Source organism: Cherax quadricarinatus, unplaced genomic scaffold, assembly GCF_038502225.1.
Source record: "Cherax quadricarinatus isolate ZL_2023a unplaced genomic scaffold, ASM3850222v1 Contig145, whole genome shotgun sequence".
In the NCBI taxonomy this organism is placed as follows: domain Eukaryota; kingdom Metazoa; phylum Arthropoda; class Malacostraca; order Decapoda; family Parastacidae; genus Cherax; species Cherax quadricarinatus.
Genome location: NW_027195171.1, coordinates 65,001 through 79,900, shown reverse-complemented (window position 1 = coordinate 79,900; position 14,900 = coordinate 65,001). Strand labels below are relative to the sequence as shown.

General features: G+C 46.0%; 1 protein-coding gene and 1 long non-coding RNA gene across 4 annotated transcripts in view; one reads left to right on the top strand and one right to left on the bottom strand.

The window, feature by feature from the left end:
• LOC128696429 (dipeptidase 1) overlaps window positions 1–5,621 on the top strand; it is a 113,146-nt gene extending 107,525 nt beyond the window's left edge. For both annotated transcript variants that reach the window (XM_070080095.1, XM_070080094.1), the window contains exons 10-11: window positions 1,836–1,974; window positions 2,636–5,621. In XM_070080095.1, the coding sequence (XP_069936196.1) occupies window positions 1,836–1,974; window positions 2,636–2,752 (256 nt within the window). In that variant the 3' untranslated portion in view covers window positions 2,753–5,621. The remainder of the gene's footprint in view (window positions 1–1,835; window positions 1,975–2,635) is intronic.
• A 588-nt stretch (window positions 5,622–6,209) lies between these two features.
• On the bottom strand, window positions 6,210–7,833 carry LOC138851229 (uncharacterized). Of its 2 annotated transcripts, XR_011391078.1 has the most exons (3): window positions 7,652–7,833; window positions 6,794–6,835; window positions 6,210–6,759 (listed from the first exon to the last, which is right to left on the bottom strand). It is a non-coding gene; the product is annotated as an uncharacterized lncRNA (long non-coding RNA). The 2 variants fall into 2 exon arrangements; XR_011391077.1 differs by lacking the exon at window positions 7,652–7,833 and having other exon boundaries at window positions 6,794–6,895.
• Between the last annotated feature and the right edge of the window lie 7,067 nt (window positions 7,834–14,900).

Genomic DNA, 14,900 nt, shown 5'->3' with positions numbered 1-14,900 from the left:
CATTCTCCTCCTCTCCTTACGCCTTCCTCTTTGTATTGGACTGATGAAGCCACTGCGTGGCGAAACGTTTCCTGAATAAAGATTCCCATATGCTGCATAAGTGTCTCAATCTTCAACATGTCGGTTTTTCAAACCATTCATCACAACTGTCAGACACAGCAGCATCATGGGATCTTGTTACAAAGAATTCTTCAACACTTGTTCAACCTTTGGACGAAGACCTACTTCGACTAGTGGATGGTACCACTATGACCCCGCCTCCAACTGCTTCACGTCACCTCACTACAGTATATAAGCCATGTCTACGGCCCTATGCTGTACATTCTACAAGATTGATGGACTGAACACATCGACTCCAGGTTGAGGGACTGATTACCTCATTCTCCTCCTCTCCTTACGCCTTCCTCTTTGTATTGGACTGATGAAGCCACTGCGTGGCGAAACGTTTCCTGAATAAAGATTCCCATATGCTGCATAAGTGTCTCAATCTTCAACATGTCGGTTTTTCAAACCATTCATCACAACTGTCAGACACAGCAGCATCATGGGATCTTGTTACAAAGAATTCTTCAACACTTGTTCAACCTTTGGACGAAGACCTACTTCGACTAGTGGATGGTACCACTATGACCCCGCCTCCAACTGCTTCACGTCACCTCACTACAGTATATAAGCCATGTCTACGGCCCTATGCTGTACATTCTACAAGATTGATGGACTGAACACATCGACTCCAGGTTGAGGGACTGATTACCTCATTCTCCTCCTCTCCTTACGCCTTCCTCTTTGTATTGGACTGATGAAGCCACTGCGTGGCGAAACGTTTCCTGAATAAAGATTCCCATATGCTGCATAAGTGTCTCAATCTTCAACATGTCGGTTTTTCAAACCATTCATCACAACTGTCAGACACAGCAGCATCATGGGATCTTGTTACAAAGAATTCTTCAACACTTGTTCAACCTTTGGACGAAGACCTACTTCGACTAGTGGATGGTACCACTATGACCCCGCCTCCAACTGCTTCACGTCACCTCACTACAGTATATAAGCCATGTCTACGGCCCTATGCTGTACATTCTACAAGATTGATGGACTGAACACATCGACTCCAGGTTGAGGGACTGATTACCTCATTCTCCTCCTCTCCTTACGCCTTCCTCTTTGTATTGGACTGATGAAGCCACTGCGTGGCGAAACGTTTCCTGAATAAAGATTCCCATATGCTGCATAAGTGTCTCAATCTTCAACATGTCGGTTTTTCAAACCATTCATCACTCCAGCGCCAAAACGTTGCCTAATAAATATATCCAAGTGTTTGCTTACGTGTCTTTCTAAACCAATTTGTCAGTATCTATTACCAAGGTTTATCCCACTGAACGCATGTGTAACATATACTAATAACCCACATGCAGTAGAACAGGAAGAGACGCCAGTGTTTCCAGTTTTCTGCAGTCTACTAACTTACGTGTGTGCGGCTAAGTCAGTAGACTGCAGAAGACTGCGCTCACCTATGTATAGTGTTGATGTGTCTCCTGGCTGGTAAACAAAGCGACAAAATGAACGTTGTATAGGTGAACGCTCGGGGGGATGAACGCTGGGTAATATGAACGCTGTGGAAGATGGTCGCCAGACACTTGTGTAATAATGTTTAATCCCTAACAAGACCTTATGGGAGAGTGTTGGACAACATTCTATTTTTATTTTTCATTTGAGAGACGTATAAACTACTTGTCTCACCCCTTCAGGACTGAGAAACACGTTAACCACTCATCACACTTCTTGAGGATAAGACACACTGTGAGACACATTAACTATTAATCTCACTCCTTCAGGACGCCTGAAGGACTGGAGGACGTGTCGAGGTATCCTGAACTTTTCGCTGAGCTGCTGAAGGACCCGACCTGGTCCCTACAAGATCTGAAGAAATTGGCTGGACTCAACCTGCTGCGGGTCTTCAGGAGGGTCGAACAGGTGCTGTTGGTGCTGTCTGTTGCAGGGCCTTTAGTTGGCTGTTACACGATGAGGCTGTCGGCTGAATGTCAATGCTGTTGGACAGTCGACAGTTGAACTGCTGTTTGCCGACTGTCAATTTTCTGGAAAAAATGGAAGGGATATCTATTGTAATAGTACCGAGGGGAAGCCAACAGTGAAAAAAAATAGTTATTACCCCTATATAGTGTGCCATTTTTTCCCACTGATTCACTACTGGGGGGACGGGGGGGATATCATATTACCCAGGCAGAGGGAAGACCCAAACGGTCTCTGCAAAATGGCCCTTTGCACGCGTGTTCACGTTACAGGGAACAGCTTCTTCAGTGTTGATTTGGTTCAATTTTAACTCAACAAGAATTTAATTCCGTAACTTGTCTTGAAGAATGAAGCTGCTTGGTTTCGAGTGTAATAATAATAATAATAATAATAATAATAATAATAATAATAATAATAATAATAATAATAATAATAATAATAATAATAATAATTACAGCAACAATTATAATAATGATAATACTAGCAATAATAGTAGTAACAACATTAATATAAACAACAGCGTTAATAATAATAATAATAATAATAATAATAATAATAATAATAATAATAATAATAATAATAATAATAATCTTGGTGTCGTCAGGTGCGCGAGGAACTGGCTGGGGAGAAACCATCTGAAGAAATTATACCCATTCACGACATCGATGCTCGCTGGCCTTGTAGATACAAATTTGCCAGCCTTGACGATGCCCGCACCTGACCTCCCACGCCCACGCCCGCACCTACGTTCACTGCATTTCCTACGCTCGCATCTCGACGTCTGATCTAAGGCGGCCATACTTTTCTGGAGCTCATATGAATCCTGATCTGCGTTCTAATAACGTGGTAATACTGTCTGGACCTTGGCAGTGTATGAACTGCAGGGAGTGGTGGTGTATTGTATGGGAAAGTGGCAGACACTGTCTGCGCTGGGGAGAAATGGAAGAATTTTTTTCATTTGTATTTCAAAGTGTATATATATTTTTGACTTGTACACGATTTTTTTTCTTCCTGGGATACAACTATGTTCAGTAGTGCCACAATCACCTGAATGACTACAATATTGACACAATAGTGACAGAATGAGGCAGTGGACACGTGCGACATCTGGTTGTCCTTATTCGGAGATGTCTCTCCCACCAGTGGCTTTATCATCAGTTCCATACTGAGATGATGTGTGTAGAGAGTGGATGATGTGTGTAGAGAGTGGAAGGTGAGGTAATCAGTCCTAATGCTTGGAATCCTGTATTGAACGCCTTAGCCTGGGCATGAAGATGGTCTCTCATATACTGGAGTCAAGCGAGGTGCAGTAGTTGGAGACACGTCACTGGTGGGCGGGGGTCTACCACTGGAAAGTAGCACATACCAGTGAGTTGGGGGCCAGAGGTTAGCAAATAAGTTGCAGAAAACAGTCTCTGTGGCAAGCCTGCAGAGATGCTGTGGTGTCAGACATCTCTGTTTTGAAGTGATATACTCACTGGTTAGAGGTGACTAACTCATCACAGCCACACCATGTACAGACAAGTGCTACAGCCACACCATGTACAGAGAAGCGCTACAGCCACACCATGTACAGAAAAGCGCTACAGCCACACCATGTACAGACAAGTGCTACAGCCACACCATGTACAGACAAGTGCTACAGCCACACCATGTACAGACAAGTGCTACAGCCACACCATGTACAGAGAAGCGCTACAGCCACACCATGTACAGAAAAGCGCTACAGCCACACCATGTACAGACAAGTGCTACAGCCACATCATGTACAGACAAGTGCTACAGCCACACCATGTACAGACAAGTGCTACAGCCACACCATGTACAAAAAAGTGCTACAATCACACCATGTACAGACAAGTGCTATAACCACACCATGTGTAGACAAGTGCTACAGCCACACCATGTGCAGACAAGTGCTACAGCCATGCCATGTACAGACAAGTGCTACAGCCACACCATGTACAGACAAGTGCTACAGCCACACCACGTACTGACATGTGCTACAACCACACCTTGTACAGGCAAGTGCTACAGCCACACCATGTGCAGACAAGTGCTACAACCACACCATGTACAGACAAATGCTACAACCACACCATGTGCAGACAAGTGCTACAACCACACCATGTGCAGACAAGTGCTACAGCCACACCATGTGCAGACAAGTGCTACAGCCACACCATGTGCAGACAAGTGCTACAACCACACCATGTGCAGACAAGTGCTACAACCACACCATGTGCAGACAAGTGCTACAACCACACCATGTACAGACAAGTGCTACAACCACACCATGTACAGACAAGTGCTACAACCACACCATGTGCAGACAAGTGCTGCACAGAGGCCTCCCCCATTCTCATTTATTTCTAGTTAGTGGGTAAGATGTGCCTCTAGCTGGAGCGTTGACTCAACACCCCAGAGCAGCGCCACAGAATATCATAACACCATAGCACATCACCATAACACCGCAGCACATCACCATAACACCACAGCACATCATAACACCACAGCACATAACCATAACACCACAACACATCACCATAACACCACAGCACATCACCATAACACCACAGCACATCACTATGACACCACAGCACATCACGATAGCACCACTGCACATCACCGCAACACCACAGCACATCACCATAACACCACAGAGCATCACCATAACACCACTGCACATCACCTTTGCAGCACATCACCATAAAACCAAAGCACATCACCATAACACCACAGCACGTCACCATAAAGCCACAGTACATCACGATAACACCACAGCACATCATAACACCACAGCACATCACATTAACACCACAGCACATCACCATAACACTACAGCACATCATAACACCACAGCACATCACCGTAACACAATAGCACATCACCATAACACCACAGCACATCACCATAACACCACAGCACATCACCATAACACCACAGCACACCACCATAGCACCACAGCACATCACCATAACACCACAGCACACCACCATAACACCACAGCACATCACCATAACACCACAGCACATCACCATAACACAATAGCGAATCATAACATCACAGCATATCACCATAACACCACCACATAACCATAACACCACAGCACATCACCATAACACCACAGCACATCACCATAACACCACAGCACATCATAACACCACAGCACATCACCATAACACCACAGTACATCACCATAACAACACAGTACGTCACCAAAACACCACAGTACATCAGCATAACACCACAGCACATCACCATAACACCGCAGCACATCACGATAGCACCATTGCACATCACCACAACACAGCACATCACCATAACACCACTGCACATCACCATAACACCACAACACATCATAAAACCAGAGCACACCACCATAGCACCTCTCCACATCACCATATCACCACAGCACATCACCACAACGCATCACCATAACACCATAACACATCACCACAACACTACAGCACATCCCACAATACCACAGCACATTACCATAACAGCACTGTACATCACCACAACGCCATAGCGCATCACCATAACACCACAGCACATCACCACAACACAGCACATCAACACAACACCACTGCACATCACAATACTACAGCACATCACAATAACACCACTGCACATCACAACACATCACCATAGCACCGCTGCACATCACAACACCACTGTACATCTCCATAACACCACTACACATCACAGTACTATAGCACATTACCATAACACCAACGCACATCACAATACTACAGCACATCACCATAACACCACTGCATCACTACAGCACATCACAGTAGCAACCACATCACCATAACACCACAGCATCACCACAGCATCACAGTAGCAAGCACATCACCATAACACCACTGCATCACCACAGCACATCACAGTAGCAACCACATCACCATAACACCACAGCATCACAGTAGCAAGCACATCACCATAACACCACTGCATCACCACAGCACATCACAGTACCAAGCACATCACCATAACGCCACTGCACATCACAAAACTGCACATCACAACATCATTGTACATCACCACAACACTACAGCACATCACCATAACACCACAGTACATCACCAGAACACCGCTGCACATCATCACAACACAGTACAACACCAGAGAACATCACAACACATCAAAACACCACAGGACATCACCACTGCACATCACAACACCACGGCACATCACCATAACACCACAGCACATCACCATAACACCACAGCACATCACCATAACACCACTGCACATCACCACAACACCACAGCACATCACCATAACACCACGGCACATCACCATAACACCACTGCACATCACCACAATAATACAGCAGACCACCACAACACCACAGCACATCACCATAACACTACGGTATATCACCACAACACAGCACATCACCACAACACCAGAGCGCATTGCCGTAACACCAAAGCACATCACCACAACACCACACCAGCACAGCACATCACCACAACACCACGGCACATCACCATAACACCACAACACATCACCACAACACTACAACACATCACCATAACGCCACAACACATCACCATAACCCCACAGCACATCACAACGCCACAACACATCACCATAACACCACAGCACATCACCACAACGCCACAACACATCACCATAACCTCACGGCACATCACAACGCCACATCACCATAACACCACAGCACATCACCACAACGCCACAACACATCACCATAACCTCAGGGCACATCACAATGCCACATCACCATAACACCACAGCACATCACCACAACGCCACAACACATCACCATAACCTCACGGCACATCACAACGCCACATCACCATAACACCACAGCACATCACCACAACGCCACAACACATCAACATAACCTCACGGCACATCACAACGCCACATCACCATAACACCACAGCACATCATCACAACGCCACAACACATCACCATAACACCACAGCACATCACCATAACGCCACAACACATCACCATAACGCCACAACACATCACCATAACACCACAGCACATCACCATAACACCACAGCACATCACCATAACGCCACAACACATCACCATAACACCACAACACATCACCATAACACCACAGCACATCACCATAACGCCACAACACATCACCATAACACCACAGCACATCACCATAACGCCACAACACATCACCACAACACCACGGCACATCACCATAACACCACAGTACATCACCATAACGCCACAACACATCACCATAACACCACAGCACATCACCATAACGCCACAACACATCACCATAACACCACAGCACATCACCATAACGCCACAACACATCACCATAACACCACAGCACATCACCATAACGCCACAATACATCACCATAACACCACAGCACATCACCATAACGCCACAACACATCACCATAACACCACAGCACATCACCATAACGCCACAACACATCACCATAACACCACAGCACATCACCATAACGCCACAACACATCACCATAACACCACAGCACATCACCATAACGCCACAATACATCACCATAACACCACAGCACATCACCACAATGCCACAACACATCACCATAACCTCACGGCACATCACAACGCCACATCACCATAACACCACAGCACATCACCATAACGCCACAACACATCACCATAACACCACAGCACATCACCACAACGCCACAATACATCACCATAACACCACAGCACATCATCATCAAGACTCACAATGTAAGCACATCACACATCTCACATCTCTGTCTGTTAACCACCGTTGTTTGTCTGTTAATGTATTTTAATAAATATTTCATAGTTTTTCTTTGTTTATTCTCATTCCTTCTCGTCTGCTGTGTCTGCGTACATACTGTCTGCTGTGTCTGTTGACATGTACATACTGTCTGCTGTGTCTGTGGACATGTACATACTGTCTGCTGTGTCTGTTGACATGTACATACTGTCTGCTGTGTCTGCGTACATACTGTCTGCTGTGTCTGCGTACATGTACATACTGTCTGCTGTGTCTGCGTACATACTGTCTGCTGTGTCTGCGTACATACTGTCTGCTGTGTCTGTGTACATACTGTCTGCTGTGTCTGCGTACATACTGTCTGCTGTGTCTGCGTACATACTGTCTGCTGTGTCTGCGTACATACTGTCTGCTGTGTCTGCGTACATACTGTCTGCTGTGTCTGTGTACATACTGTCTGCTGTGTCTGCGTACATAATGTCTGCTGTGTCTGTGTACATACTGTCTGCTGTGTCTGCGTACATACTGTCTGCTGTGTCTGTGTACATACTGTCTGCTGTGTCTGCGTACATACTGTCTGCTGTGTCTGCGTACATACTGTCTGCTGTGTCTGTGTACATACTGTCTGCTGTGTCTGCGTACATACTGTCTGCTGTGTCTGCGTACATACTGTCTGCTGTGTCTGTGTACATACTGTCTGCTGTGTCTGCGTACATACTGTCTGCTGTGTCTGCGTACATACTGTCTGCTGTGTCTGCGTACATACTGTCTGCTGTGTCTGCGTACATACTGTCTGCTGTGTCTGTGGACATGTACATACTGTCTGCTGTGTCTGCGTACATACTGTCTGCTGTGTCTGCGTACATACTGTCTGCTGTGTCTGCGTACATACTGTCTGCTGTGTCTGCGTACATACTGTCTGCTGTGTCTGTGTACATACTGTCTGCTGTGTCTGCGTACATACTGTCTGCTGTGTCTGCGTACATACTGTCTGCTGTGTCTGCGTACATACTGTCTGCTGTGTCTGCGTACATACTGTCTGCTGTGTCTGTGTACATACTGTCTGCTGTGTCTGTGTACATACTGTCTGCTGTGTCTGTGTACATACTGTCTGCTGTGTCTGTTGACATGTACATACTGTCTGCTGTGTCTGTGTACATACTGTCTGCTGTGTCTGTTGACATGTACATACTGTCTGCTGTGTCTGTGTACATACTGTCTGCTGTGTCTGCGTACATACTGTCTGCTGTGTCTGCGTACATACTGTCTGCTGTGTCTGCGTACATACTGTCTGCTGTGTCTGCGTACATACTGTCTGCTGTGTCTGCGTACATACTGTCTGCTGTGTCTGCGTACATACTGTCTGCTGTGTCTGCGTACATACTGTCTGCTGTGTCTGCGTACATACTGTCTGCTGTGTCTGTGGACATGTACATACTGTCTGCTGTGTCTGCGTACATACTGTCTGCTGTGTCTGCGTACATACTGTCTGCTGTGTCTGCGTACATACTGTCTGCTGTGTCTGCGTACATACTGTCTGCTGTGTCTGTGTACATACTGTCTGCTGTGTCTGTGTACATACTGTCTGCTGTGTCTGCGTACATACTGTCTGCTGTGTCTGCGTACATACTGTCTGCTGTGTCTGCGTACATACTGTCTGCTGTGTCTGTGTACATACTGTCTGCTGTGTCTGTGTACATACTGTCTGCTGTGTCTGTGTACATACTGTCTGCTGTGTCTGCGTACATACTGTCTGCTGTGTCTGCGTACATACTGTCTGCTGTGTCTGCGTACATACTGTCTGCTGTGTCTGCGTACATACTGTCTGCTGTGTCTGCGTACATACTGTCTGCTGTGTCTGCGTACATACTGTCTGCTGTGTCTGCGTACATACTGTCTGCTGTGTCTGCGTACATACTGTCTGCTGTGTCTGTGTACATACTGTCTGCTGTGTCTGTGTACATACTGTCTGCTGTGTCTGTGTACATACTGTCTGCTGTGTCTGCGTACATACTGTCTGCTGTGTCTGCGTACATACTGTCTGCTGTGTCTGCGTACATACTGTCTGCTGTGTCTGCGTACATACTGTCTGCTGTGTCTGCGTACATACTGTCTGCTGTGTCTGCGTACATACTGTCTGCTGTGTCTGCGTACATACTGTCTGCTGTGTCTGCGTACATACTGTCTGCTGTGTCTGTGTACATACTGTCTGCTGTGTCTGTGTACATACTGTCTGCTGTGTCTGTGTACATACTGTATGCTGTGTCTGCGTACATACTGTCTGCTGTGTCTGCGTACATACTGTCTGCTGTGTCTGTGTACATACTGTCTGCTGTGTCTGCGTACATACTGTCTGCTGTGTCTGCGTACATACTGTCTGCTGTGTCTGCGTACATACTGTCTGCTGTGTCTGTGTACATACTGTCTGCTGTGTCTGTGTACATACTGTCTGCTGTGTCTGTGTACATACTGTCTGCTGTGTCTGCGTACATACTGTCTGCTGTGTCTGCGTACATACTGTCTGCTGTGTCTGTGTACATACTGTCTGCTGTGTCTGCGTACATACTGTCTGCTGTGTCTGCGTACATACTGTCTGCTGTGTCTGTGTACATACTGTCTGCTGTGTCTGCGTACATACTGTCTGCTGTGTCTGCGTACATACTGTCTGCTGTGTCTGCGTACATACTGTCTGCTGTGTCTGCGTACATACTGTGTGCTGTGTCTGTTGACATGTACATACTGTCTGCTGTGTCTGCGTACATACTGTCTGCTGTGTCTGCGTACATACTGTCTGCTGTGTCTGTTGACATGTACATACTGTCTGCTGTGTCTGCGTACATACTGTCTGCTGTGTCTGCGTACATACTGTCTGCTGTGTCTGCGTACATACTGTCTGCTGTGTCTGCGTACATACTGTCTGCTGTGTCTGCGTACATACTGTCTGCTGTGTCTGTTGACATGTACATACTGTCTGCTGTGTCTGCGTACATACTGTCTGCTGTGTCTGCGTACATACTGTCTGCTGTGTCTGCGTACATGTACATACTGTCTGCTGTGTCTGCGTACATACTGTCTGCTGTGTCTGCGTACATACTGTCTGCTGTGTCTGTGTACATACTGTCTGCTGTGTCTGCGTACATACTGTCTGCTGTGTCTGTGTACATGTACATACTGTCTGCTGTGTCTGCGTACATACTGTCTGCTGTGTCTGCGTACATACTGTCTGCTGTGTCTGCGTACATACTGTCTGCTGTGTCTGCGTACATACTGTCTGCTGTGTCTGTGTACATACTGTCTGCTGTGTCTGTGTACATACTGTCTGCTGTGTCTGCGTACATACTGTCTGCTGTGTCTGACATGTACATACTGTCTGCTGTGTCTGTTGACATGTACATACTGTCTGCTGTGTCTGCGTACATACTGTCTGCTGTGTCTGCGTACATACTGTCTGCTGTGTCTGTTGACATGTACATACTGTCTGCTGTGTCTGCGTACATACTGTCTGCTGTGTCTGTTGACATGTACATACTGTCTGCTGTGTCTGTGGACATGTACATACTGTCTGCTGTGTCTGTTGACATGTACATACTGTCTGCTGTGTCTGTTGACATGTACATACTGTCTGCTGTGTCTGTTGACATGTACATACTGTCTGCTGTGTCTGTTGACACGTACATACTGTCTGCTGTGTCTGTTGACATGTACATACTGTCTGCTGTGTCTGTTGACATGTACATACTGTCTGCTGTGTCTGTTGACATGTACATACTGTCTGCTGTGTCTGTTGACATGTACATACTGTCTGCTGTGTCTGTGGACATGTACATACTGTCTGCTGTGTCTGTGGACATGTACATACTGTCTGCTGTGTCTGTGGACATGTACATACTGTCTGCTGTGTCTGTTGACATGTACATACTGTCTGCTGTGTCTGTTGACATGTACATACTGTCTGCTGTGTCTGTTGACATGTACATACTGTCTGCTGTGTCTGTTGACATGTACATACTGTCTGCTGTGTCTGTTGACATGTACATACTGTCTGCTGTGTCTGTTGACATGTACATACTGTCTGCTGTGTCTGTTGACATGTACATACTGTCTGCTGTGTCTGTTGACATGTACATACTGTCTGCTGTGTCTGTGTACATGTACATACTGTCTGCTGTGTCTGTTGACATGTACATACTGTCTGCTGTGTCTGTTGACATGTACATACTGTCTGCTGTGTCTGTGGACATGTACATACTGTCTGCTGTGTCTGTGGACATGTACATACTGTCTGCTGTGTCTGTGGACATGTACATACTGTCTGCTGTGTCTGTGGACATGTACATACTGTCTGCTGTGTCTGTGGACATGTACATACTGTCTGCTGTGTCTGTTGACATGTACATACTGTCTGCTGTGTCTGTGTACATGTACATACTGTCTGCTGTGTCTGTTGACATGTACATACTGTCTGCTGTGTCTGTGTACATGTACATACTGTCTGCTGTGTCTGTGGACATGTACATACTGTCTGCTGTGTCTTTGGACATGTACATACTGTCTGCTGTGTCTGTGGACATGTACATACTGTCTGCTGTGTCTGTTGACATGTACATACTGTCTGCTGTGTCTGTGGACATGTACATACTGTCTGCTGTGTCTGTTGACATGTACATACTGTCTGCTGTGTCTGTGGACATGTACATACTGCCTGCTGTGTCTGTGGACAGGCACATACTGTCTCCTGCGTCTGTGGACAGGTACACACTGTCTGCTGTGTCTGTGGACAGGTACATACTGTCTGCTGAATTTGTGGATAGATACATACTGTCTGCTGTGTCTGTGGACATGTACATACTGTCTGCTGAATATGTGGACAGGTACATACTCTCTTCTGTGTTTGTGGACAGGTACATACTGTCTGTGGACAGTTACATACTGTCTGTGGACAGTTACATACTGTCTGTGGACAGGTACATACTGTCTGTGGACAGTTACATACTGTCTGTGGACAGGTACATACTGTCTGTGGACAGTTACATACTGTCTGTAGACAGGTACATACTGTCTGTTTTGTCTGTGGATTGGTACATACTTTCTGCTCTGTCAGTGGAAAAGTACATACTCTCTGCTGTCTGTGAACAGGTATATACTGTCTGTGGACAGGTACATACTGTCTGTGAACAGGTATATACTGTTTGCTGCCTGTGGACAGTTACATTCTGTCTGCTTTCTGTGGGCAGATAAATAGTGTCTGCTGTCCGTGGACAGGTACATATTGTCTACTGTGTCTGTAGACAGGTAAACATGTTATCTCGAAATTGACAGCAACAACCACACTAGACAGCAACAGCCAGACTAGGCAGCAACAACCACACTAGACAACAACAGCCAGACTAGACAGCAGCAATCACACTAGACAGCAGCAATCACACTAGACAGCAGCAATCACACTAGACAGCAACAATCACACTAGACAGCAGCAATCACACTAGACAGCAATAAGCACACTAGACAGCAACAACCACACTAGACAGAAACAACCACACTAGACAGCAACAACCACACCAGACAGCAACAATCACACTAGACAGCAACAGCCACACTAGACAGCAATAACCACACTAGACAGCAACAACCACACTAGACAGCAACAACCACACTAGACAGCAACATCCACACTAGACAGCAACATCCACCCTAGACAGCAACAACCACATTAAGCAGCAACAATCACACTAGACAGCAACAACCACACTAGACAGCATCAATCACACTAGACAGCAACAACCACACTAGACAGCAACAACCACACTAGACAGCATCAATCACACTAGACAGCAACAACCACACTAGACAGCAACAACCACACTAGACAGCAACAACCACACTAGACAGCAACATCCACACTAGACAGCAACAACCACACTAGACAGCAACATCCACACTAGACAGCAACATCCACACTAGACAGCAACAACCACATTAAACAGCATCAATCACACTAGACAGCAACAACCACACTAGACAGCAACAGCCACACTAGACAGCAACATCCACACTAGAGAGCAACAACCACACTAGACAGCAACAAAAACACTAAACAGCAACAACAACACTAGATAGTAACAACCACACTAGACAGCAATAACCACACTAGACAGCATCAATCACACTAGACAGCAATAACCACACTAGACAGCATCAATCACACTAGACAGCAACAACCACATTAAACAGCATCAATCACACTAGACAGCAACAACCACACTAGACAGCAACAACCACACTAGACAGCAACATCCACACTAGACAGCAACAACCACACTAGACAGCAACATTCACACTAGACAGCAACAACCACACTAGACAGCAACATCCACATTAGACAGCAACAACCACATTAAACAGCAGCAATCACACTACACAGCAACAACCACACTAGACAGCAACAGCCACACTAGACAGCAGCAGTCACACTCGACATCAACAACCACACTAGACAGCAACAACCACACTAGACAACAACATCTGCATTAGACAGCAACAGCCACACTAGACAGCAACAACAACACTAGACAACAACAACCACATTAGACAGCAACACTCACACTAGACAGCAACAATCACACTAGACAGCAAAATCAATATTAGAGAGCAACAACCACACTAGACAGCAACAACCACACTAGACAGCAACATCCACACTAGACAGCAACAACCACACTAGACAGCAACATCCACACTAGACAGCAACAATCACACTAGACAGCAACAATCACACTAGACAGCAAAATCTATATTAGAGAGCAACAACCACACTAGACAGCAACAACCACACTAGACAGCAACATCCACACTAGACAGCAACAACCACCCTAGACAGCAACAACCACACTAGACAGCAATAACCACACTAGACAGCATCAATCACACTAGACAGCAACAACCACATTAAACAGCAGCAGTCACACTCGACATCAACAACCATACTAGACAGCAACAGCCACACTAGACAGCAATAACCACACTAGGCAGCATCAATCACACTAGACAGCAACAATCACATTAAACAGCAGCAATCACACTAGACAGCAACAACCACACTACACAGCAACAATCACACT